The sequence below is a fragment of the Gopherus evgoodei genome, chromosome 6, assembly GCF_007399415.2.
Source record: "Gopherus evgoodei ecotype Sinaloan lineage chromosome 6, rGopEvg1_v1.p, whole genome shotgun sequence".
Classification (NCBI taxonomy): domain Eukaryota; kingdom Metazoa; phylum Chordata; order Testudines; family Testudinidae; genus Gopherus; species Gopherus evgoodei.
In genome coordinates, this window is record NC_044327.1 from 30,134,710 (window position 1) to 30,161,916 (window position 27,207).

At 39.9% G+C, this 27,207-nt stretch overlaps 1 protein-coding gene across 1 annotated transcript in view; it reads right to left on the reverse strand.

Moving 5' to 3' along the window:
• BNC2 (basonuclin 2) overlaps positions 1 to 27,207 on the reverse strand; it is a 290,775-nt gene that overhangs the window by 88,461 nt on the left and 175,107 nt on the right. Inside the window, exon 3 of the mRNA XM_030567533.1 lies at positions 16,322 to 16,557. Coding sequence (XP_030423393.1) covers positions 16,322 to 16,557 — 236 coding nt within the window. The remainder of the gene's footprint in view (positions 1 to 16,321; positions 16,558 to 27,207) is intronic.

Here is a 27,207-nt window from a genome sequence, read left to right on the forward strand (position 1 = left end):
CAAATTTGCCCAAACACACTCATGTGTGAAGTCAAGTTTTTTTTTAAAAGTACAAGTTTAATTTACTTCCCGTTTTCCCCCCCCCCCCCGCATACGTAAACACAACTTCACAGAGCTATCAGTAGGCTCCCTATTAGTAAAAACAAACAAAAAAAGAAGCCACAAAATAATTACAAAACATATGGTACAAACCACGGCTGTGTTTATTTTATGACTGTTAACATTATTTACAGTGTAATCTGGTCAGAATTAATTCTCAAAGGGCTATACACAAAATATGTCCAACATTTTTTTAAAGCCATGCACACCAAACACAGTTATGTTGTCAGCCCATCTAAGTGAATCTGTCAAAGTGCAGATCTCCTGTTTTCCCTAAACAAAATGCAATACTATTTATTTTTTATGGATTCATTATAAATTTTTGAGTGATACAAACTACAAGCTGCCAATAGAAATAAAAGGCCAGGATACTAGGAAGGAAGGCTGGTTTTTAAACATGCCAAAGTTTGATGGAAACATAACATTTTAAAACTCCTCCATTCCTTGCATCTGATTCTTTAGCTGTACTGTATTCTTCACATTAGCTCAATCTCTCATGTATCAATGCAGCTCTAAAACTGCTTTTCCAAAACTTCTTTCCTTTTTTTCCCACAGAGCGTATTAAGTAAATTATGTCCAGTCTCATTTTGAAGAGAAGAGAAACTCATGTTAGTAGCTTGTTCATACTTTCAAATCAGGTTAGCACTTTAAGCAAATTCTTAGCTCCCTGAATAGCCTGAGCAATAGGTCTATGCTTTAGATTAGGGAGGACTGTAAGTCCAGGAAGGAAGGGAATCATCTTGCAGAGTTTACTCCATGGCCACTACTGTCTCATCAGGGGTGCAGTGGTGCCTATACAACCACCCCAAGGGAACAGGGAGAGGAACAGGCAGGGGATTTGTGAGATGGCTTTACCCTTGTTTTTCCTTCCACTTACTCCCCGTTCATGGTGAGCACATAAGGAGTGCAGAAACTTGGCACACAGGGGCTGTGGACACCCTAATTTGGGCTCTTCTGCCCTCATGCGCAATGGGCTCGCCACCACTGACAGGAGATATAGGGCAGGATTTGCCCATTCAAGGGGCTCAGACTGTAGAATTTGCCACCCTCCCACCCACCAATCCCAGGTTTTTTTGCTCGACTTCTCTAGAGCAAATAAACTTCAGGGCAGTGGCATAGGGGAATCTACAGGAGAAGAAAGAGTTAAAAAGAAAGGAAAGTTGCTAGGAACCTTGTCATTTTCAATCAAAAAACTCCTCACACACTATATTGTAGTGACCTGTAATTTGTTCCCATTCAAAGCTTCACATTTTAAATAAATGGCAGCCTTTCCAGGAAAGTGGCTGTGTTTAGTGATCCCAGCTGCACAGGGAAGTGACTGAGGTAACAGACCTTCATGATGACCCCAATACGGAAGAGTGCATGTGCCTAACCTTAAAGGTATGAGTAGCAACTTGCTGAAGTCAATAGTACTACTCATGTGCATGTGCTTCTGTATCTTGCTGAATTGGGGCTTAGGTTCTGACAATGAGAAATGGAGCTGAGTCAATAAGAAATGTGGGTTTTTGTACAATACAACAGGAACTAAGGTTTTGCATGGCAGATTTTCTTTCTTGTGTGCACTGTGGATAACAGCATTGTTGAAGTGAAAGTGAGCATGTTAGTGAGATACTATTGTAGTTGTGTGGCCACCAATGGTGGGCTAATGCTTGGATCCGACTGTTGTGCTGTGTGTGAATGATGTCTTCATTTATCACTTTCTTGCTTTTTCAGCATTTGCACTATTGTGAGGAAAATACACTTGAACAATTAACACTACGCTAACAAAGTTATTTGCTGGGGAAATATATAAATCTGCAAGTGTGAGAGATGTATATTCATTTCAAATCTCCCAGACATCTAAGGAACCTCGAATTAGCTTGATATTTAAACCATCAGAAACACTTTAAAACCTAGAAGACTGAAGTTTTCTACTGTGTTGACATTTTCACCCTACTCCAGCCAACAAGTCTTTAAACTGCTAAAGTGAGCAGTTGCCTGTTAACGTACTACATTTCCATTGATATTTTTGATACTGCAGACTACCATGTGTCAACAGAACAAGCACACTATAAAAGTTAAAATTTTTTAAACCCAGTGTCTCAATTAAACCATGGAACCCAGATGATTTACATTACACAGTTGCACATCTGCGGACAGTGACCATGTGAGCCCTACATTGTTTCTTGTGGCCGTCTTCAGTTAGAACTAACCCTTCCACAGGTATGCCCACTTTCTCCTAGCTTTCTAAATACCCTTCGAACTTTCAGACAACCCCAAAACAACCTCCTCTCACTATTTACATATTAATATGAGTGTAGTAATAAAATCAACAAATAAAAATCAATTAAGAGGCCACAGTCAGCAGATCAGTCGAAACCATACAGAATGTAACTAGTGTCTGACACAAGACTTCTGTAATATATATTAAATTCAAAAATAGACAGATATACTCTCTTACAAATGGTTCCTCTCGAGGGATGGTTGGGAGGTGACATAAGGAAGCTTGAACTGCCATTGCCAATACAATACCCATTCTGTACATGGATAGAAGAACATGAGTCTCCAGAATTGTAAAGCTGGCAATTTTCATGCATATGTGCTCCCATGTTAGCATTACACATAAGACCAAATAGGCAGTAGTGACATAGAGGTCATAAATGACATTCATCATGTAAGGGGTGTAGAGCTCTTCCGTCTTAGGGGAAGCACTGGGAGGGAGAATTTCTATTGGCTGCAGAAAGGCTATGGCCACAATTCCCACTAATTTAAAGTTAAAATGAGGGAAGGTCTTAAGCACCTTGCTGAAATAAGGCCAGTGTGTTCCAACTAGGCCCCCCTTTCTATGGGTGCAAATTACTTTCCCTGCTCTAATATTACAAGCAAGACCAAATACGTGCGTTGCATTACACCCCATAATTTATAGTAATATTATTATATGATAAGATTATGGCATAACTATGATGTCTTTTATGCAAGATAGGTTATGTAACAGACCACTGAAAAGGTTATGATTCAGTGAATATGATTATCTTATGCTTACACATGTATCATTTTGGTATCTGATGTTCGGATTATTATTTATGCATCTATTACAAATGTGTTTACACCTGGGGAATGCCCACTAGGCAGAATGCAATCAGTCTAGATGGCTGGCTGGGAAGGGCCATTACGGAGAACAATAGGTCTTAGAAGAAGCTAATTTCCCACTGGGGAGCCTTCCTGAGGATGCTACAAACAGCCTCCAAGTCATGGCTGCTGTGTCTCTACATGGGCATATGACCAAATTACCTGGTACTGGACTTAATCTTGGAATACCAGTGTTTTTCCACTGACCAGGCATGGGAACCAAGCTTGGAAACAAAGGGTTTCCTGCCATATGCAAAAGCTATTAAGGCAAGGGAATGACTTCACTGTGGTTCTTCACTGACTCCCCGCCCAAAGAAGACTCTTGAAAACACCTGAGGAATAAGGATTGAACCGGGAGGGGAAGGGCTGGATCCAGGCTAGAGGGATTCCTAGCCTGCAAAAGAAATACTTCGGGTTTTTAAGCTGCAAGCAAGTGCAGATGGCCCCTCCAGGATCTCTGCAAACTGCTTAAATCAACAATTAGGGTGAGAATTTGCTACTCATATCCAATCTCTTTAGTATATTAAGCTTGGATTGCATTTTTGCTTATTTCCTAGGTAACCTGCTCTGATCTGTTTGCTATCCCTTATAATCACTTACAATCTATCTTTTGCAGTTAATAAACTTGTTTTTGTTTTCTCTAAAACCAGTCTGTGAAAATCATAACTTGGGGCAGAAACCTGTTACATCTCTCTCTCCACATTGAGGGAGAGGGCAAATTTTATGAGTTTAAGCTGTATAGTTCTATGTGCAATGCAAGATGGTATAATTTTGGGTTTACCCTCCAGAGAAGGTGTGCACCTGAGAAGCTGGTAAGTGCCCTAGCTGTATAGCCATGCAGAGGCTGGTCAGAAAACCTGAGTGTTACTAGAGTTGAGTGTGTCCCTACTTGTGTGCTGGTGAAAGTGAAAGACCAGGAGCATGTCTGCAGCTTGTCACAGCATTAAGAGTGAGTGGGAGCCCAGGCTGGTGGGTTGGGGAGATCAGTGGTACCCCAGTTCCAGGTGGAACCCGGGGGTAACCTGTCACAATGTGCTGGTGATATCTAAATGACATTCATCACGTGCCATTGGCCACCTCACCTGTGCTAATCCATCTTCCAGCTTCAAACATTCCATACCTCTGAGAAGTCTCAAAACAGTCAAAATACTTATTTTCAAAACAATCTGCCATAGACATTTTTCCTTCCTGCTCCTCCCCCGCTCCACCTCTGCTCCCACACCTCAAAAACAAAAGCAAAAATTATCTTGGTCTGAGGCATAGGATGACTGATAGGCAGGTCTGGACCACTGACCAGTCTAACATCCATTATCTAACAACCCTTTGTGCCTAAAAAATGGGAACTTTATACCAATGAAAGAGGAAGAGAGTTCAAGTTTTCCAGTGGGACATGCAGCACTTGCTTCTTCTAGTTCTGGAATGTCCCAAGATACTGGCCCTTAAAAATGTGATGATGTACCCAGAAAAGCTATTTTAGAGTTTTCTAAAATGTTGTTAGTGATCATTTCTCTCTCCTTCTGGGTAGACTCATGACAAGGAGGAAGCTGGCTTTACAGTTGCAAGGAATGAAAAATAGTACCAGTAAAATTATTTAACACTTGCTAAAGCTTTAAAAAGGTTTTCCATACAAGATGTGACATACATAGGAGTGTGTGGGGGATATAAAAACTTGTTTGGGATGACCTGCATAATTATTAGTGATTCAGGATGACTTCTGCAGTGTTGTAAACTCTTGTGATTTTATCATGGGTCTAACGATAGTAAGCGTTCTTCTTAAACCACTGCTCCTGAAGTTCTTTTGAAGCAAGCAAGCAAGCAAGCAAGCCAGCCAGCCTAATGGTTGTGAAGAAAAGCTTAAAAACGTGAACCCTAAATGCTCAAATACAAACAGGCAAATAAAACCAAAAATCTATTTTTTTATCTCATGATTAAAACAATCTCACAATTTTGTAAGTCTGATTTATAACTTTTGAATGTTTGGGGTTGGCAATACCCAATACTTCCATACCAAATTTCTGTTTAGCAGCCTTAAAATTCCAACTACTCCTGCAAGGGATTTCTTGGCTCTGCGGGATGAATGTCAATGAATAACACTGACTTCCACATCCTTCTTGTAGGAGGAATTGCAAGGCTCCAAGGGTGAAATCCTGGCTCCACTGAAGTTAATGGGAATTCTGTCATTAAATTCATGGAGTCTGGATTTCAAGACTGTATATACGCAGACACAAATACTCATTAATTTTTTGTCTACTATAATAAGGCAAAGATCATCCACAACATCCCAAAATTAAAAGATGATACAATCTTTTTCCCCTCAAGTTTGCGAAAAAGATTATGTTAAAAATGTATTACTGACAAATCCTATTCCAGATAGTGGTGACGTTCAGAATTTTACTTAGCAATACTACTACATAGGCTATGCCTACACTTAAAACACTACAGCGGCACAACTGCAGTGCTTCAATGTAGACATGTACCACAGTGACGGAAGAGGTACTTCCACTGCTGTAGTAAATCCATCTTCTCAAGAGGTGGCAACTAGATTGATTTCTTCCATTGACCTAGAGCTGTCTACTCTGGGATTTAGGTTGGCTTTTAACTATGTTGCACAGGAGTTGTGGATTTTTCATACCCTTGAGCGACGTAACTGGATAGATTTAATTTTCTAGTGTAGACCAGCCCTTAGTAATTATATATCCCCTTTCATCTGAGGATCTCAAAAGCACTTTACAAACATTAACTAATTTAGTTTTACAACACCCAAATATTAATTAGGATAATTTTGTACATGAGGAAAACTGACACCCAGAAGAGTCACGCAACGAGTTAAAAAAAATAGAGCCAGCAGAAGAATTCAGTTTTCCTGAATCCAAGGCAAGTGTTCAAGACACAAGGACATGCTGCTTCCCATTTCTACATACATGTCAACCAACACACAGGAGAGATTTCTTAAATGGAAATAAAACTAAATTCCTTAATTAAAATATAAGGTTTTAACCTTATAGATTCAGAGTGTACAGTGTTAAGGTAGGTTTTTTTTGTTTCGCTCTCTGTGCTTGGCATTGTTCTCTTACTGCCTAGAAGGCAACAAGAAGTGTTAATGACATTTACCCCTTCTAATAAGAGTCATTCACACTTCACTGTTATTCTTTGTTATTGCTTAGGACAAGCACTAGTACCTCATTGAAAGATTGGTGCTGCGAGGGGAAAAAGTCCCCCTGAGATCCCTTAGACTTCAAGAAAAGCATTAAATCAACTGATGCAAGATAGATGACAAGTTTGAGTCTCTGGGGGCTTTCCTGACTCCTAAGTCTCTGTGGTCCTAGCTTTCATACTGCCTGAAGCCAGCTCTGACACACAGACAATCAAAATTACCCCCAAATTTCAAGATAAGGGCAGTAGGTGTCTAAATTGGGAAAAGTCTAACTATTCAACTGTCATGGTTTGGAAGGATCCAAATATGAAGTACTCTAATTGAGCTAACCTCAGTTGATATGTGGCTGACTGGGTAATGCACTGACCCTTTCACCTCCCAGACCACAATTTGAATTCAGCCAGAAGTTATCAGGAGATAGGATATACTGGTCTTTAGTGAGCAGAAGCACTAATCTCAGTACTACAGTGGGGTGGGGTGAAGGGGGAGGGGAGATGGGGAGGGAGAGAATCATGATCTCTGTGGTTCTGGGTGCAGAGACTGCACAGCTATTCTCACTAATATAAGGTGTTTAAAAAAGATCCTTGAACTGCTAACATGGAGCTTGGGCATTGGCATTAACCCCATGCCTTCTGACCCCAAATAGAGCAAGAGTTAGAGCTCCTCGATGTAGTCAAGTGAATTTCACGGAGGATCTGCTCTGACGACTGATTCAAATGAGCGTGTTCAGTGAGAAGAGCAATCCTCTGGCAGAGGAGATGAGGATAACACTGGACATGCCCACAGATTATCCCATTTTATTTATTTAAAATAATCATTTAAGAAGGCTTCTGATCACAAAGGGTTAATGGAATTTCTGAAAGATTAAAATTGTTTCCTCCTTTGCTTACCTGCCAAGACCCAAGTTCACCTGATGGCATCACTCACACCTCAAGAAGCACAGAGACTGAGGTAAAATGCGCCTCCCCCCTCTTCGCTCTGTTTTAGGTGTTTGTGATTTCACCAATTGTTGCAGAAGAAATAGAACCATTAATTTAGTTCTTGGCAGCTAAAGAGCTTTTCGACTCAATTTAAAAAGAAGCACACATGGTTCTGGTGTATGCCTGACAGTAACAGCCATTTCCACGCTCTGTGCCCAGCTGTGTGAAACCATGTTTCAGTCAGTGGGATGACTGTATGCTCCGTATCACTGCTTCCGCTTACCCCAATATTGTAAACAACCAGGACGGCTTCTCTGGTAAAAGAAACATATGCGTACGGAGTCTCTTTTTGCCTTTGCCAGCCATCAGTGGTTGCCTTTGCCACCCTGAGGTATCTGAGATAGTCTAGTTATTTCTTGTTCTCAGAAACCACTGGATGGCAACTGCATAAAGGTTGACTCTTTCCTAGTTACCACTATATATGAGTATTACATATACCACTGTTGACCAGGTGGGATTAGACAGCCCTCTGCTTCATTGCAAGAGACAAGTCACAGAGCACCAGCACACAGTATTTCCCCAGGGATGTCCCTGGCCCTGGGGCCCAGAATTTCTGTCGGTTGCCCTGGCATAATGTGATAAAGAGGAGGGAGTGGGGAAGGAAGGGAAGTTGAATGGGGATGAGGTTGAAAGAGGGAGTTGGGAGAAAAGGACAACAGAGGGAGTAAGTGGGAATGGAAAGAGAAAAGCAAGAGGGGAGAAAAAGAGAGAGACTGAAAGCAAGAAATAAGCAGCACATACAGTCGTCAATTTACGTTTCATTCACACAGATGCTCTGAAAACTGCCAGGGTTTGGGGGTCTTGGTAGAGAGAAGTTAAACAGAGAGAACACTTGAGCAAAGGAGCAAAAGTGAAGATAATGAAACAACAAACAAGAGAAGCAAAATACAGAGCAGAATATACTGCACAAACCTGAAAAAAGGCAGAATTAATAAAGCCTTCCACCTTCAAATAATTTAAATATCAGTGGCAATTATTAACTGAGCATGGAAAGGTGATGAAATGCCTGGGCTAAGAGTAAGTCTGGGTTCTATTCCACATTCTGCCCCAGACTTTCTTGGGTAAGCCTCCTAACTTAAGAACAAAAGAACATAACATATGAATGGCCATACTGGGTCAGACCAAAGGTTCTTCTAGCCCAGTATCCTGTCTTCCGACAGTGGCCAATGCCAAGTGCTTCAGAGGGAATAATCAGACCAGGTAACCATCAAGTGATCCATCCCCTGTTGCATATTTCCAGGTTCTGGAAAACAGAAACTAGACACCATCCCTGCCCATCTTGGCTAACAGCAGTTGATGGACTTATCCTTCACGAATTTATCTAGTTCTTTTTTTAACCCTATTATAGTTTTGGCCTTCACCACATCCTCTGGCAAAGAGTTCCACAAGTTGACTGTGCGTTGTGTGAAGAAATACTTCCTTTTGTTTGTTTTAATCTGCTGCCTATTAAACTTCTTGATGCCTCATTTTTTCAATCTGTAACAAGGGGATAATGGTCACCTATCTCTCAGGAATGTGGAAAGGCTAAATTCATGAATGCCTGTAAGCTGCTCTGAGATCCTCAGATGGAATTTGTTAAATAAGTGCAAAGTATTCATTAATAAAGATAGTTTGATGTTAAATACACTTAGAAAAAGAGAGAGCCAAACTTAGATGGGAGAAAGAAACCTTTGTTAAATGCAGAGACCCAACATACATAAGATACATTTTCATTGTACTCATGGTAGGTAATCGTCAGCTGTCATTTTGTTGCATCTTCTTACAATCTACCTGAAAGAAAAGCAGAAGAATTTTCTCTGACTGAAATGGATACAATTATTTTTGGCTTGCTACCCATGTCACCATTAGATTGCAAAATCCTGATGGTTTAATTATTTTCATCATCATAAACAATGTGTTGTAGGTATTATCCAATTAGATGGAATCCTGTTGTGATGAAATGCTTGTCTTGGGACTGCAATTTCACACGACATATGATTGTTATTAATGGACAGTGTTGAGTTTAAGAAGGTATGTTACCATTACCGCACGTATCCTTAGCCCAGCTGACATCTCCAGTGTGCTCTTTTTTTTGCTAGTGATGCTTATGTGTTGAGTGGAGATTCTTCAGGAAATTGCTTACATAAACCCAGGAATGTCTAGGACTTATGCTTGATAGCAAAAACATGAGCATCTTAGGCCTGGTCTAAACAACTGCAGCATCGTAGCTGTGTCACTGCAGAAACTGTAGTGTACAAATATCCTTAGCTAGGCACTATGTTATTCTAACAGATGGGAATGGACAGGAAAGCTGAGACACAGATATGCACTCTGCTCAAGGAGGGCAATGCTTTCTATCCTGAGCGTCACTATCAATGCTTTATTGTAATCTGCCAAAGGCAAATCCAATTGTGAGCAATATTTAATTTTAAGGATAGTTAAATAATGTCCATAGCCACATCAGGTTAATAATGATTATGCAGGGGACTGGAAAGAAAAGGAGAAAAACACATTACAGTTCTTTGGTCTCTCCTCAAACACCTCTACCTACTCTCGATGCCAAAATGGGTAAAAAGAACAATCCATTTCCCTTCTGATTCTGATATAATCAGGCCAGTAAGACAGAACAACCTTTTCCACTATCTTCTTTAGGTGCAAACGCTGACCGGTTATAATTTACAAAGCTAGCAGAATACTGTCACCCAAAGATAATACAGCTTTTCCATGTAGGAGCAGACCTCTGATATGGATGTGGGTACACTTCAGAGATTTAAAAATAGATATATACTTCAAAACTGAGTTAAAAAAAACACTACACCATCAAATATAGAGCATGTGCAACTTGACTGAGTTAGTGTGCAGTTATCATTAGAAAAGTGTCTGTGGAAAAACAACAATCTTATTTGACTCCCTCTGTGTATTCAGCTGACTTCAGTGACTATAACAAGTGTTTATCTCTTTGTAGTCTGGTTAGCCCTGCAGAGCCATCACAGAAATGGGAGACTGAGCTGGAGTCTTTTCTGGAATTGTTAACTAAATGCCTATGGTAGGATTTTTGCAGATGGTTTGTGAACAGAAAAGCATAAATAATACCTAGATTCTAATCCTGGCCACTAACTCGATGTCTGTGCCTTAACTTCCTCATCTGTATTGTGATGCTGCAAGTATTAATTGCTCATTAAGGCTTTTAAAAGTACTGAATCGTTATTAACAACAACATAAAATGATTATTTGTAAAGATCAGAATCTACAACCCTTATTCACATTAAGCAATTCTTTATGGCACAAATGGCCCAATTGAAATCAATGAAAGTTGAGCCAGAGCAAAGTACTCTCAACATGAGTAAGGGTGCCAGAATCTGAACCAGCATATTTAAATTGGATGACAGAAGAACTCCCTGACACAAAGATGGATTCACATTGCACTTTCTCAGCAAGAAGACCTATAGTTCAGTAGCAGAATACTAGAATAAATAAAACAAATTCATTTCTTTTGGTAGACAACAGGCTAACAGCCCTAAAAACTAAAGCCCTTTCTTTGTCCAGTTTCCTACCCCTGTATGTTCTCTGGGATCACACTCTAGGAATGAAAGAATAGTTTAGCTTCCCACCTTACTTATGCTGAGATTGCATACCAGATTGTCAATCAGTGTCAATTATGATGTGTACACCTGGGCACCAGGAACTCGATAAAGACCACCATTCACTGTGCACTGGCCACTGAACAACTTACAGGTGTTAATGACTTTCCCCCATTATCGACCTTGCCTAGATTCTAATACCGGTGAAAGACTCCATCACTTTACCAACCCCCTGAATTGCTTAGTGGCCTCAGTGTTGTATCATTATAATGGTTCATTAAGGGTTTGGCTGAATGATGCAACACGTCATTCCACAGGAACCAAAAACGTTACCCGTCCAAGTTACTTTTTAAATTCACTATTAAAGACAAAATCCTTGAGCAGCCAAAAACCAGGGGGAATCACAACTGTGTGGAAGACACACATACACACCAGCACAACTCTGCTGTCTGACTTGCTTGCTACTGGCTGCTTTAGGTGTGTCTCTCCTGTTCCTCTTTAAATTATTTTGGAATATAGGTGGTTGGGAATTTTCCCTGAAAATTTTATTGATGGCAATCTGCGGGAAAGCTTTTATTGTACTAATTTTTTAAAATTTTCTATTGGGACAATCAAAATATTATAGTCATATCAGCTCAGGTTGACACAACCAACACATTTTAGTTTCTTGAACCAAACAGACCCATTTAGTTTCAGGTCAGTTTGACATTAGTCTATGTCTGCCTGAGCTGCCATGATGTTTCATAGGTTCTTCTAGTTCGGTTGCCTCATGCTTCTATTCTCCTCTTTGAGTCGGGCTTCCTAGCTGTTACATCTCACACGGTGCTCTGTGGTCTTCCCTCTCTTTGAATCACTGTGGTGCATTATGGGAGTCTGTCATAAACAGATAGCTAAGGGTTAACGTCTCTTTCACCTGGAAAGACGTGATCTGAAACACCTGATCAGAGGACCAATCAGGAAACGGGACTTTTTCGGATCTGGGTGGAGGGAAGTTTGTGTGTGGGTCCTTTGTTCTTGGGTCTTCTTCCTGTCCCTCTCAGCTATGGGAAGGATTTTTCTATTTCCTGCTTTCTAATCTTCTGTTTCCAAGTTGTGAATACAAAGATGGTTTGTTGTTTTGTATTTACATGTCTATAGTTGCTGGAGTGCTTTGAATTGTATTCTTTTTGAATAAGGCTGTTTATTCAATATTCTTTTAAGCAAATGACCCTGTATTTGTCACCTTAATACAGAGAGACCATTTTTATGTATTTTTCTTTCTTTTTATATAAAGCTTTCTTTTAAGACCTGTTGGAGTTTTTCTTTAGTGGGGAACTCCAGGGAATTGAGTCTGCAGCTCACCAGGGAACTGGTGGGAGGAAAAAGTCACGGGGAAATCTGTGTGTGTTAGATTTACTAGCCTGACTTTGCATTCCCTCTGGGTGAAGAGGGAAGTGCTTGTGTTTCCAGGACTGGAAATAGAGAGGGTGGACTCCCTGTTTAGATTCACGGAGTTTGCTTCTGTGTATCTCTCCAGGAACACCTGGAGGGGGGAAGGGAAAAGGTTTATTTCCCTTTGTTGTGAGACTCAAGGGATTTGGGTCTTGGGGTCCCCAGGGAAGGTTTTTGGGGGGACCAGAGTGCCCCAAAACACTCTAATTTTTTGGGTGGTGGCAGCTTTACCAGGTCCAAGCTGGTAACTAAGCTTGGAGGTTTTCATGCTAACCCCCATATTTTGGACGCTAAGGTCCAAATCTGGGACTAGGTTATGATAGAGTCATTTTACCAAGGTGCACCTTGGTAATGCACCCTGGGATGCACCTTGTTGTTCAGGTGAGGAACCCAATCTGAATCAGAGTTTTTCACAACTCACTGTTCCATGAAAGTTTTCAGTGTTTTTACTGTTTATCCTGATTCAGGACAAAAACAAACGTTGAAATATCAGATTTTCCACATTGGATAGAAACCAGCTCTATGAAATTTGTATTCAGGACTAGGAGCATGGAGATTTGCAATGGCCACTGCTGCTGATATTCCCCTTCATTATGGACCAAGGCCTTGGCTACACTGGTGCTTTACAGCACTGCAACTTTCTCACTCAGGGGTGTGAAAAAAAACACCTTCCTGAGCGCTGCAAGATACAGCACTGTAAAGCGCCAGTGTAAACAGTGCTGCAGCGCTGAGAGCACAGCTCCCAGCGCTGCAAGCTAATCCCCATGAGGAGGTGGAGTACGTGCAGCGCTGGGAGAGCTCTCTCCCAGCACTGGTGTTGCGACCACACTCATACTTCAAAGCGCTGCCGCGGCAGCGCTCCCACGGCAGTGCTTTGAAGTTTCGAGTGTAGCCAAGTCCCAAGACTATGGGCAGGATGATGGTAGCAAACGATGTCATGTTAGTCCTGTAATTTTTTTCTTCTTTTGGTGGATTTAGTTAGGAGGGGATCAGCTACTTGGAAAGAAAAGTAAAGGGAGAAGGGACACTGATGGAAAGGGAGGTGAGGGAGGACAAGGCAGGGAAGAAGAGGTTCAGAGGGGCAGGTCTGGAGTAAAACTGATGTGAAGAGATTGTGAGGGACAAGGTTGAAGCAAACAGCTAATCATCATAGGGCAGAGACAGTTCAGTCAAAACTGTTGTAAATTCTTAGAATATCTGAACGTTTGTGCCTGGAAGCTTCCCCAGCTGCGCCTACCCATGGGAGTCTCTGGCTAGTTACTATCTGCAAATTTCCCCCAAGGTCACAAGGCAGGGGGAAGAGAACACCACTTGGGTCCTAATTTCCCCTGTGTGGTGGAATTGGCTAAATTCCTGAAAACATGACAAGCTTTTGCTAAGTAGATCCAAGCACATTGGCTGTGTACATACACATGGGAAAGTTCTGAGCAAGTGAATATACTAGGTTATAACAGAAATGAATCTGCATGCAAAAGGAAGAAAGGCCTTGTAGCCACAGCACTGGACTGGCGCTTAGGAGATCTGGGTTCAGTTCCCCATTCTGCCACAGACTCCCTGTGTGAATACTGACAATTAATTTTGGGCCTCTGTCTCCCTATCAGTAACATGAGGCTAATAATACTTCCATACCCAGCTTTTTGTATGGAAAAACAAAATAATACCTGGGAAGTGCTCAAGTTCTACAGTGATGACCCTCACAGAAAAACCCACACACTATAATATTCACTACTGTGAACTCAAAAGTGCCGGTGGCGTGGGTACCACATGTTCCCATACAGAATCTACCGTACACCAGCCTCCTCCACTAAAGAAAAAGTTACCCGCAATGTATTTAGCATTTATGTTTTGGCTTTTAAATAATGTTAGGTACCAAAGATTTTGATCACGTTCCTTCAGGTTTCACTGAACATGTTTTATTAACTCTCTTTTCCCCTCATATACTTTGTTTTCTAGCATTAATACAAACAAAATTAGAGAGCTAAACTAATAGACAGACTTGACTAAGTCTCTTGCAGTACGTCTTCATCCGCCCAGTAACACAATCTACAGCCAATTGCAAACCCAGTCAATATGTGGCAAGACTTGAACAGCCGCCCTTAACTCGCCTCAATAATTATTCTCTTTAACTGACATAATATTCAATATATTGTTGTTGAGTGCAATAATGGTAAAATTGATGCCTTGAGGGCTACAATACGATTGAGTTTTAGCCAGATAAACTGACCTCTAGCCTAATGGTGTATTATGGGGTTTTACACCATTCAGATGCACAGTGTGACTGTTTATAATCCTCTATATAATTCCATTCCATTCCATTCCATTCTTGCATATCTTCAGATCATTCCAACAGATAATTGCCTGATTCTGCAACACTTAAATGAGCAGTCTCACTGATTTCAGTGAGAGTCTTCTTGTCTGCCAGGTTACTGAATCGGATCCGAGGCCTGCAATGTTGTTTCCGAACCTATATTTATCTTGATTTTATCATATGGTTGAAAATGAACAGTTTGTCTCTAAATAGGAAGCAAGCTTGTCATCTGGAACCATCTGGATACTCGGATTTTTTCACCCTTTTTCAACAACATTCAGAATCCCGGAATTTAAAATGTAATGCATAGCATACATCGCATCACTAAAAAATATCTATATTACGTCAATAATACAAGCCACCTATTAGCAACTACAGCATGTACCAAGACACACTGTTTTTTGAAAAGATCAATTGTAATTTCTGAAACTGGGTTAAAATCATAGCAGATTATATTTTACCTATGGACACCTGTAAAATTTAGCTTTAAAAAAATCCATAAAGAATGCTAAAATAATGTAAAAAACTTTTGAATTTGTATATACCTTAATAAGAATAGCAGGCCCTCAATACAACAGTTAGCCTTTTTTTCTTTGCTTTTTTTCTACAGTGAAGAACTGTTTACAATGACAATCTTTTAGATGGAGTTTTAAGATAATTTATTTGAAAACATGATACATCAAGGACTGTGTAATTATGTGCAGGCTAATGTGCTTCCTCTACAGAAAGGATGTTGCATGAAACAGGCAATAAAAGAAATAAGCATTGAAAGTTCCTTTGGGCAGGAACAAAGACTCGGTGTTCTGTACCATGCCAAATATGTTATTTGTGCCTAAATAAATTAATAAAATTAATAAAATACATACAAAAATGCAATAATAGTAATCTTCAAAATCAAGGTTGGCTCATTCGGGTATGTCCAAATTATAGGCTTGAATCTGTAAGGTGCTGAGCGTGCTCAACTCCCATGGAAGTCCGTAGCAATGTAGGGCACTCAGCACCATGCGGTATGAGACAAGAGATGTGAAATCCCCTTTTGAACAGTTAGCATAATAAATCATCTTGGATGCTAACAGATGCCATGTTTTAATGCAGGTGACTGGGTGAAGATTAAACATGAAAATGCCATTTTTTGCGACTAAATCAAACTGTTACAATTTTACAAAGGGAATGGGTTTACAAACCTGTAAAAGCACATGTAAACGCTCAAAGGTTAGCTTTTAACCATGAACTTATATCAGGAATATGGCTTTTTAATACACTATAGGATAGTCGTCCTCTCTCAAAAATAAATGAGTGAAGGAAGGGAAGAGCAACTGCACTGGACTTCAGATTATAGAAGTTGAGTGGTAGACCCTGAAAACATGTCAGTTGCCTTAGTATTTAAATAAGGCTTGCAGCTAAGTAACCTCAGTATTTGCAGTATTCAAGGTATTTCCTACACTAAGTGTAGGGAAGTAAAAGGGAACACTGTGAATAGGAACTAGAAAGTTTTACATACTGTACCACAGTCAAGGTACAACATGTCAAATACATCTCACAGCTATTTACCTAAAGATCCACAGTTAAAAGGACAGACTTTTAGTAAAAGCATTTTGGGTGCACAACTGTTAGTAACTTCAACATACAAAATAATGGTCAGCCAAACAATTTTTACTACATGCTTTAAACCTCTTCTTACCTGAAGGATGTAGCCCCGTACATAGTCCCGAAGCGTCCAGCCTAAGCCATGCAGGATGTGCAGCACCTCTTCCTGCTTCAATACACTGAAGAGTCGGTCCAGCAGTATCTTCAGTCTCACAGGCACAGCCTGGGTACCATAGAGCATCAGGCTGCTGATGTCAAACACTACGTTGGACTGCACAATCTCCACTTGGGTAGGGTGGTATAGATGCTGAGTGCTAAGCTTGTCCAAAGCTGACAGATACAGGTTGGGTAGGAGTAGACGCAGAGATGGGGAAAGAGGAAAATAAAAATAAAAGTATGATTATTAAAGCATATCTAATATTCTGTCAAAGTGAGTCTTACATAAACACAAAGCTCAAACGTTCAAGAGTTTCCGTTACTCTTTCATGCTTAAGTTTTCGGTGCCCTACTGGTTTTCAAAGGTACTGAGCACTCACTGCTCCCATTAACTTCAATTGGAATTCTGGGCACACACAAAATTTCTGAAGAATCGGGCCCTCGGCATCTCACATTGGGGTGACCAGAAATGGATGCACCCAAATGAATGAACTCTCCTGAAAATTTGAGCCTTAATCTACAGAAAACAGAATCCACTGCAATGTTTTAAAAATTGCTGCCATGCATAATCGTAAACTGGAGTCATCAATTTACTGCTAATTGAACTAGCTGCTAGCTATTACACTGGCAAACATAGCCAATTCAGTTCAACTTATCTCTTTTGTATGAATTTTGTGATCAAACATATTAATAGCTTAAAGAAGTGGGGGAGGCGAGGTTTGAGCTTTATTTTTGGTTTGCTGGTTTCTTTATCCCCTTACATGATGTTTATTGTGATGGAATTACATATGGCATCATACATTTCAGCATATACTACTATTTGCTCTCAATTCCTTTTCCATTTTATGGATTCTATCACAGCACCTAAACTTCCAGACTATTTGTTTTAAACAGAACTTTTTGAGCTTTTAAAATAATGTTATAGGGGTTCCTTCTCCTGCACTTTGTTTTTTTTTTGGATTCACTGGAGAGTTCATGTACTCTTGATAAATTGCTTTCTTACATTGAGATTGTAAAGGCCCTTATCATTTACCTGCTGGCTTCATTCAACATATTTACTCCAAGGAATATTTTTGTCAGAGTGTTCTGGTTTCCTCATACTTCATTTCTTATAACTGATTTGTCTGATCTTCCCTATTCTAGTGGTTAAAGCTACTTTGAATAAATAGCTTTAAATGTAAATTTAATGTTCATGAAAGATAAGGGATTGGCAAGCTTGGGGATTGAAGTCCTATGTCTCTCCGCAGGGCTTTTATATTGCAGAAATGTGAAGGGCAGGATTCTGTCTGTTATTCTTTCAACACTCTTCAGCTATTTGGCCTTATGAGCAGCTGATTTAGAACCTAATAAACAGGCTAGATTAAAATCTGAAGAGCTCAAAGATCCCAAAATGTTTCTGTTATTTTCCATGGTATTGTTCCTAAGATGGCTACATTGTTAGTACTGTAACAGATATATCAAAGTACTCCATTAAGGGAAAAAAGACCCTAGAAAACTGAAATTGTTGAATGCGTGTATGCATTTGGGGGAGGTGGTGTTGATATGTATGTGCCTCCATAGTGGGTAAGGAAAATAATGGAATCTGTTTTTAGTCACATAACAATGGGTACTTGGAATGGAAGAACAAGATTTGAACATATTAATAATAGTCATAGCACCTCCCATCCAAGAATCTCCATACATTTACACAAGAATTTAAGCCTCACAACACCCTTCCAAAGCAAGTTTTGACTTGCCTCATTGTTACAGATTGGGAAACTTAGACACAGAAAGGTTAAGTGCCCTAAGATCACACAAACCCATGTCATTGCCAACAACTGAACTTGTCTCTGTCATGTGCTTTAACTGCTGCATCATACTCCTCTTCTAGGGGTGAGCATGGTGCTTTTTGTTAAATAAAATAGTTTAATTTAAAAATGTATACAGGGAGGGTAAGTACTTGCCTCTAAAAAGTTGGATGGAATGGCTCAGGGGTTTAAGGTGCTACTTCCAAATTGACCCAGGTCAGTAGTGATTGAAAGTTGTTTTCTTCTAATGACTGTTCGGGGATTATGCAAAAAAGTGTGGTGGTCTTGGTATTGCTCCTAGTGGAAAATCGTCCACTTTACAAAACCACCACATTTGACACCAAAAGGCTTTGCAGAGAGTCCAGGGATGGAATAGACAAGAAGAGGAGAAAGTAACAAGTGGTCCTTCCAGAGGACTGAAGCACACTGGCAAACCACTGGGTAAATAGCTTTCACAACCTACACTGTACTTATCCTGTGGTCACAAAGAGGCCTTCAGTCTCCAGGGCTCTCAATCTAGCACCAAATTCACTTAAAGTGATTTAATTTTTTTTTAAACAAGTTTACCACTCCAGCCCTAGTTAGGATCTTAAAACTGGATGAAGAGTTAGTTCTGAATTTGTCTACATTTCACCAAAACCATCTTCAACTTGGAACTGGGATCTTATACTGCAAATTATAGTAACCACAAATAGAGACACTGAGTTCCATTCTTTTCAAGCACAAGTTGGGATGTGCATTCAAATGCATAATTTATAACAAAAAAGGCATGTATTTTTCCATGGGTGTGTCACAAGAGTGTTCAGAGAGTATAGGCAAACAGCACACTACAGACTGAAATGAAATACAGGCATGCGGAGAGGAAGGAAATGCATTTGTGCCAGCAAAAGGAATAGCTGTGTGGCCAACAGCTGGAATTTTTGTGGCTCATTAATTAATGGAACTACTTTTCACTGCACTCAAGTATGGAACTAAATAATGTAGAGAATGCAACCTTTCACCATTATTTATAATCTATAAAATTATATCCTATTTGTTTAGAAAGAGACCATAAAAATATTCAAGTAAGAACAAAAAGAAGGAACAGTAACAAGGAAAAATACCGCGCTGTGTCTCAGTGAATTGTATCTGCTTCTGCCCATACATTCTGAAAATACACAGAGAAGCGTGAGAGAAACACCTGGATGTATTTGAAAAGGTTGTTTGGAGAGCACCTAAGAGACTATTCCCTAAATCATCACTGAACCAATTTCAGTGCTCCAGCCTGGTGCGAAGGGGGCATTTTGTTGTTGAGGTGCTTTCTTTCAGATAAACCATAAAATAAAACATCTGAGCCTGTATGATTGATAAAGATCCCATGGCTCTTTATATAAAGCTGAGGATATCTATTTCCATGTCCTGGAAAAATTTCAGTTTGGGTAATAATATTCTGCCTCCCTGAATTTCCGCTCCAATGTCAACTGGATATGGCCTTCTTCTTCACTTCCTGTCTTAAACTGTTCTCTAGTGATGTTATGTGCTGATGAACAGCTACTGCATTTTACCTCAGAGAGTCTGCATCTCAAAGGTGAGTAAATTTATCCTTGTGAGTAGTATGCATAAGAAAGTATGCATGATAAAAGACACTATGTACAAATATAAGATATTATCATATCTGAAAAATGACGTAAGCAGATGTTTCCTTATTAAAAAGGCATTGTTGATTGATGTCATAAAAATACACACTTTGAGTCATTTCTGGCCCAACTGAAGTTAATACTCATACTTCAAAAGATTACAGTGGGATCAAGATTTCATCCAGAAAAGCCAAAACACTTAATGCTCATGTTACTTTTGAAAGAACACACATACTCTTTTAAAAAGCCATGTGTGTTTGTTTTGGGATCGGTATATTAAGTTTAGTGCTAAGACTAGGAAGCACCACCCCTTTTTGGCACCCTTTTTTAAGTGGCTGATGCTGCCCCCATCTCCTGGTACTCCCCAGCTCTGGATGAGCTGATATACAGAGGGAAAAGAGGTCTAATGAATCTTAAAACCACATACTTTGTGAGTAAAGTAGTTGACATTTTTGTGGAATGGCCTGTAAAAGGCCCTTGTGTTTTAGTAGAACAATACATAGTGGAATAATATTTTTGAGGAGTATTATTTCTAAATGTAAAATGTTAATTTCAGGAATTATAACTAGTGAAAAAAGGAGCCAAATAAGTTCTCTTTAAACACCAAAGAACTATTAACTTGTTAATTAATTGTATGCAGTGTTATTGTAGCCGTGTTGGTCCGAGGCTATTAGAGAGACAAGGTGGGTGAGGTAATACCTTTTATTGGATCGATTTCAGTTGGTGAGAGAGACAAGCTTTTGAGCTACTCAGAGAAGAGCTCTATGTAGCTCTCTCACCAACAGAAGTTGGTCCAATAAAAGATATTACCTCATCCATCTTGCCTCTCTTGTTAATTCTTGTAAGAACAGGGAATTTCTTCTCTCTTTCCTCAGCTCTTTGAGTTATCAAGTATCATTGCTTCTGCTTATGGTCTGTCAGTGTTTCTGTTATCAATCCTGTTTTTGAACAGTTTATATTATTTTCTGGGCCTGATCAGAGCTGGCGTTAGCCTTTTGGGTGGAAAGATGAAACAACTCTTCACTGCCCACACATATACCAGACTCCTGTCCCCTGTGATTACACCACTGTGTACAAGGAAGCACTGAGGATTAGCAGGAAAGCTAGTAAGATGATTCTTTGAGGTAACTCTTGTGAAACTGACTCATGTATATACAAAGCATGTGCTCCTGATTTTCAGGCTCCATCCAGACTCCTGCTGCAGGAGAAGCAGAGTCCAGCTTCCATTTACATTTTATTGTTTTTTCACATTACCATTTGTAGTGTTCTTACTATGCAAAATTTCAGTCAATGGATTAGCCTGTATGTGTGTATTAAGTATTCCATGCCAAAAGCTTTGGACCCAGTTATAATTTATCAATGGACAAACTTTAATGTTCCATTTGTGGGTTGGTTTTTTTTTTTTTAACTGTAGTAAAAAATGGGGAAAAAAAATCTGCTTTTCCATTTACATTTTATTGGTTTTGAGGGACCCTGTGCAATTCAAAGGAAATGAAATACAAAAGGTATATTAAACTAATATTAAATGACTTGTCTGATTTATCAAGAGCCAGAGAACGCAGAGTAAGACACTCACTTTATCCATAACTCAGCCAGTTATGCTGAGGCTCAGCTACGCAAGACCTCTCACTGACCTGGGATCCCTCCCATACCAAAATACATAAGGTGAGTTCAGGCTAAGTGGAAATCTTACCTCTGAATTTATTCCCCCCCCTAAAGTCTCGCATCCATTTTTGAATAAATGAGATTTGCCTTGGTTCAATATAAAAGTATTACAAACCTGCTAGTTTTAATGAGAATTATACTTTTAAATACACATATTATTTGCTAATCTCCAGATTCTAGCAGAATATTTAGGAACTCTGGAGTGGGGAAAGCAGATCTAGTAAAAGTCTATGTCTCCAAAAAGATCAAGACTAGTACAATGCCTCACAGCTAAAATTTTGCATAGTAAAAATACTACACATTTTAGCATGAAAATATTATTGATTAAAATGGATCTTATTCCCATTTCTGTCTGAAGCCCCAACACCACACTACCCAACAAACACATGCACAAATTTAAAAATAACATTTTCTGTTTTATGTTGCTGGTTTTACCATAGGTGTAACTCCCACATTAAACTGCCATATTTCCATGACTAGCGGAATGAGTCACACTTCAGGGAGCCTTGCAACAAATGGGAGATTTTTATTTATTTATTTTAAAATGAGCTGAGCCACTTTCTGAAGCAACAAAACTTGGCAGGCAGGTTAAATATACAAGACCCATATGGCAAGGCTCCATAACACTGTTGCAACACAGTTCGCAGAACAACCAATACGGGATGAGCAAACAGAGCACTATTAGTGGCAATTTCTACATACAGTAATGTGTAGTATAGTTAGCTTTACATTTACTTGAATGAATGGTAAAAATGAATGGCTGCACATTTTTTGGAGTTCAAATCTATTTTTTCCAATCACCCATCCACCCACCTATACAAAAGTAAGACACCTCTTCAAGGAGGGAATGCAGCACATGAGTAAATAATTTGCTGAAGGGGCGGGCAAACTACAGCAATCCTAGGGGAGTATACTCCCTCTGGAACAAATTTTAATAATACCTGCCATTTGGCACAACACAGGACATTTCAAAGGTGAAAAATTTGCTCTTCAGAAGTCTCTTCCTTAGCCAGGAACAGAAGGTGCCCATAGGCAAGATATTCAGCAATATCCAGAGAAGGGTATAAATGCTCTCAGAGGCCATGAAATCTCCCCATCCACCCTTCAGTTCAAACAGGGAGAGAACATGGACATTTAGGGTGGAGAGATGACATCCTGATACAGTGCAAACAAAGTACGAGGCATGAAATGGCATCCTTTGGCTATCTTCATTTCACCCCGTTCTCATTGCTGTCCTAATTTAATCTACTTTCAGGAGACATTCACTCAGTCACTGCAGATTTTAAAACATTGTGGAGGGAGAGCGAGGACAGCATTTTCTGATCTGGGAGGAAGAGCAACTTTTCCTTTGAATTTTTACAGTATTTAAGAACTAGCAATGGAAGCCATTTGCCAAATTCATTTAGTCTCTGACAGAGGGACACATATGTGATCTCTTAATTTACAGCTTGCATGTACAGATGTTCACACTTAATTAAAGGTTTCTTAATAGCTTTTTAAAAATAAACGTGTGTTCATCATGGGTGTTTTATACATACCCAAATAATACAGCTAAGCTGACAAATGCCTCTTTATGCCTCACCATGCCTCTTGAATGACCAAAAAAAAAAAAGCAGACTGCATTTCAGTTGCATGTACACGGAATAAATGTTATTTAAAAAGTCTGAATGAAATCTTTCATTAATTTCTCTCTCTATGATCTGATTCCAAGTTGAAAAATTTAGATTGCTACTAGGTTTATGTAGCCGAAAGCAGAACCACCATTTGTTCACAGACGTTGCTTTGCTGTCTGCTATTTTTTTTATCCCTCTGCAAAACTTTGAACCCCATCCAGCTTTGACACACTGCCTCTTCAGTTAATAACTATCAAGTTTCCCCTTGTCTCCTGTCTACTTTTCTTTGAGGCAATTGCGCACTCAGCACCTTGAGATAATAACACACATCTATAAGATAAAAGCAATGGCATTAATGTAATTGTCTGCCTTTCTCTCTTTAGCCTAATCTTTTTTTTCCTTCAGTTTTGACTGCCTGTGTGACACCTGTTTTTGTCTCCTCTGATCCTACGACAGGTTTTCCGCTGACAAGGTTTTTGCCTGAGAGAGGTTCTGCCAGACAAGAACATAATAAAATATGAAGAACTGCTTGTCAAAGTTTCTGCCAATGCTCACATGAAATAGGGGGAAAAATCTGGATTTTTTTTTTTTTTTTTAAAGGGGCTCTGTGATGGTCGCTTTTGGCCTGTCAGGAAAACTGCCTCCCAGGCCAATTCCTGCAAGCCAAACAGGTGTTTTCTTTTATGTTTTATATATATATGTTTTTTCACCAATAGTGGAAGAAAAAGTTTTCCCTAAATTATTGCCTGTGATATGAAGGTTAGAAGCAACTTTGACTGTTTGGAGATAGTCGATGAGAAGGGATATTTTTTAAACTCAGAAGTGAACCTTAAAAGAAAATTAAATTTAAAAAAATCAGTTCTTTTTTTCTTGTTGATGTCTGGTATGATCAAAAGGACTTAACTGCTATGAGAGATAGGGGAGCCTCGGTCTCTGTTCCCAGAATAAAATACAGACTATTAAACATTCTCAGGGTGAGCAGGCTGTCTAAGTGAAAAACCAGGACAGCTGTCACTGAGGGCAGGGGATGGTCAGGGAGGTTTGCATGGGGGTGGAGGGGTGAAGAGAGAGAGGAGTGAAGCAGTGAGACAGACAAGAGAACTCAGTGCTCCCTTTCTTGCTCTTCAAAAGCAAATCCCTCTTACTCTTTCCCTGCCACCATATGGATTTGAGCTTCTATGTGGAGGAAGACTGAAGCAAAGAGGGAGATCTCCTTGGAGTGCCATGTGTGGGCAGGGATGAGCAGGTGTCAACATGTGGCAGGCCCGATCAGGATGGTCCTTGTGGAATGCATGCATTCAGCCAGCAGCCTAGTTGGCTGATGTGCCCTTCAAGTGGCCAGAGTCTGCAGGTTACAAAAGCAGGACAGCACGGGGTTTGTTTGTTTTTTTTAAACTGATAGGGACAGATCATGAGAATAGGGACAGAGTTATACTAATGCATTAAGATAATTGTCTTACTGGCAGAGATGGCCACTTCTGACCAGCACATGGGCCTACATTTTAAAAAAATTATTGTTGAGGATTACAGTTTGTAACAGAAGTTACCCATTTCATGCACCTAGGTTCCTTTGACTACCCATTCATCTTCCAGCTTTCCTCCCTCTGCCTATTCACCAAACATCAGTGCCTCCTCCATACCCAACCTGAAGCATCCCCCCATCTACACTACAATGGGATTGGGGCCCAGCTGTATTTGAGTTGGATGACTTATTATATATTCTTGCATGTAAGCAAGTTTGGGAATCCTGGATTAAGAGACTGAATTTGGAGATTCCCAAACTTCATTGTGCCACATTACATAATTTGTCTGGGAGATACTAATCTTTAAATGAAATATATATCACCTATAAAAAATCCACCCACTTGGGTGGAGTGGAAAAGTATCATTTTATAAGGCTGCCTTAAGAAGGCAAGAAGGGCTTTGTTCTGCAAATTAAGACCGTAGTGGAGTTTAAGGCTGATAATCCCCAAATCACTATTGGCTGCATGAGCCTGAGATGGCCAGCAGGCTGCCAACAATCACCAGTTGGTGCAAGTGACGTTCTGTTTCAAACATTACAAAACGAGGAGCTGAAGCTAACCAATGTAACCGTGCAATTGTACACTTAACTAGGTAACTATACCTAAGGCCCAATCCTGCCAAGTGCCTCCTGAGAGCTGTTGGGCACCCTCAAATTCCCACGGAGACCCTTCTGCCCTGATATCAGTGGTGGCTGAAGATGTTCAGCCCTTGTAATATTAGGCCATGTACAGGGCCTGCTCCAGGGTTTTTCTGCCACTTCCCCTTCACCGCCCCAAGCACCTGCTTGCTGCGCTGGTGCCTGGACCCAGCCCTGGCCATGTGATTAGTATTACCCTTTTTAACATCGCTCTTTCCCAGCAGCCACAACTAAAGAAGACACTTGTGGGTGATTGCCATAAAGTTCACGTACTGTGACCATTTCACACAGCTCCAGTTTAAATACACTTCAGCAAATTTGACTGCAATCAATTAGAATGTAATTAGAGAAATCTTTCAGGGGTTTAAGTGTATGCTTTCCAGAATACATTTTCTGTTTCTGAAATCCGGATGGGAATGGGATAAAAAAACTGGAGGGGTCTGCTAACTTAATCTGGAGCAAATTTCCTCATAACGCGATAGCTTGAGTCAAAGTTCTTCCTACTAAGTAAAGGTAACTCAATGTTTTTCCCATCCAGTGATTGTCACATTCACAATATAGAAAGCAGAGGTAAAGTTACCCAAGGCCTCATCATTACATTATAACATGTGAAAGCAATATGCAATTTTTATTCTTGCTATCAAATCCTTCTTCCTGTTTTAAACTTGTGCTGTTAGACTGAATGGAGTGGTTGAGTTTGTTTTGTTTGTGTTCTGCTTAACCTGGTGAACTCTAGTTAATTAAGATGTTCCTATAAACAATTAAGCTTCTTTTAGGATCGTTAGCAAGATATAAAATTTAAGATGTAATAAACTGGTAAAGGGGCTAGCACATCACAGCCCTTCATGTGCAGCAGGATCAGTGTTATGGGTTTCATTCATTTAAAATTCAGGTAACCTTGACCGCTTGTTACGAAAGTGCTCAAATTGATAGCCACAGCTCAGCTGAGACTCCTGCTCTGAAGTTCCACAGTACTGGTCCTATGAAGCTCAAAATCCAGCAGACAGTCCCAACCAATCTGCTGCTCCTGTTCATTCAGAGACTCAAACCACATCTTCCTCAATGGTCATATAGTTAACCCCTACTTCACTGAGCATGCTCAGTGATGCCACAGGCTTTCATTCAAAGAAGAAACTGAATTGGGAGCTGCTTCTGTCCCTTAATAGAGGAATTTCCATGAAAGCAAAATTATCCTTTATTATGCTTCATAAACAAAATTAAATTACTAATATTTTTGCATTGTCCCCATATTTTTAAAGCCCCCCAGGAGTCGGTAAGTTCAAATAGAAAAATTTTCTTCTTACCAGGAGTGCTGCGACAATTAGTATAGTCGGGGAGCGGAGAGCCATTGAACCAAACTGTAAACCCAGTATATGATGGAAATCACTTTAAGCCAGCACCCTTAGTTACAGCTCCCATACCCCTTACTGGTTTCTCTTCTCTACAAGGGAAGGACCAATTGTTGAAGACTTTCTTAACTCTCATCACAGGAGGAAAATCTATGTGGCCTTGTTTATCTCTAGATGGAGGCTAGTTTGTAAATGTAACTTTAATAATATAATTTAACAAATGGGCAAGTAATTATAATGTCTTGCATTTCTACAACAACTTCCATCTACACATCTCAAAATGCTTTACAGTTGGTTGAGACTCCATAGCTGTGAAAGTGGGTATTATACCTGTTTTGCAGACAGGGACTCCAAGGCACAGGGAAATGAAAATGACTAAATCAATATCACACAATGCATCAGTAGCAGAACTGAAAATGAAAGCTATGGGCCAAATGTTGCTCTAACATTACACTTGGGGGGTTGGGGTGAGGAGGAGCAGAGAATTTGGTGCTGGATTTCCGAATCTCTGTCTCTTGCATTCACCGATACATCCCACAGTGATACTTCAGTACTGGAAGCAGGTGATTCTTGCCCATAATTTGTGAGGACTCTGTATGATCCATCTGTATTTATACTCAATTGAAATATTTA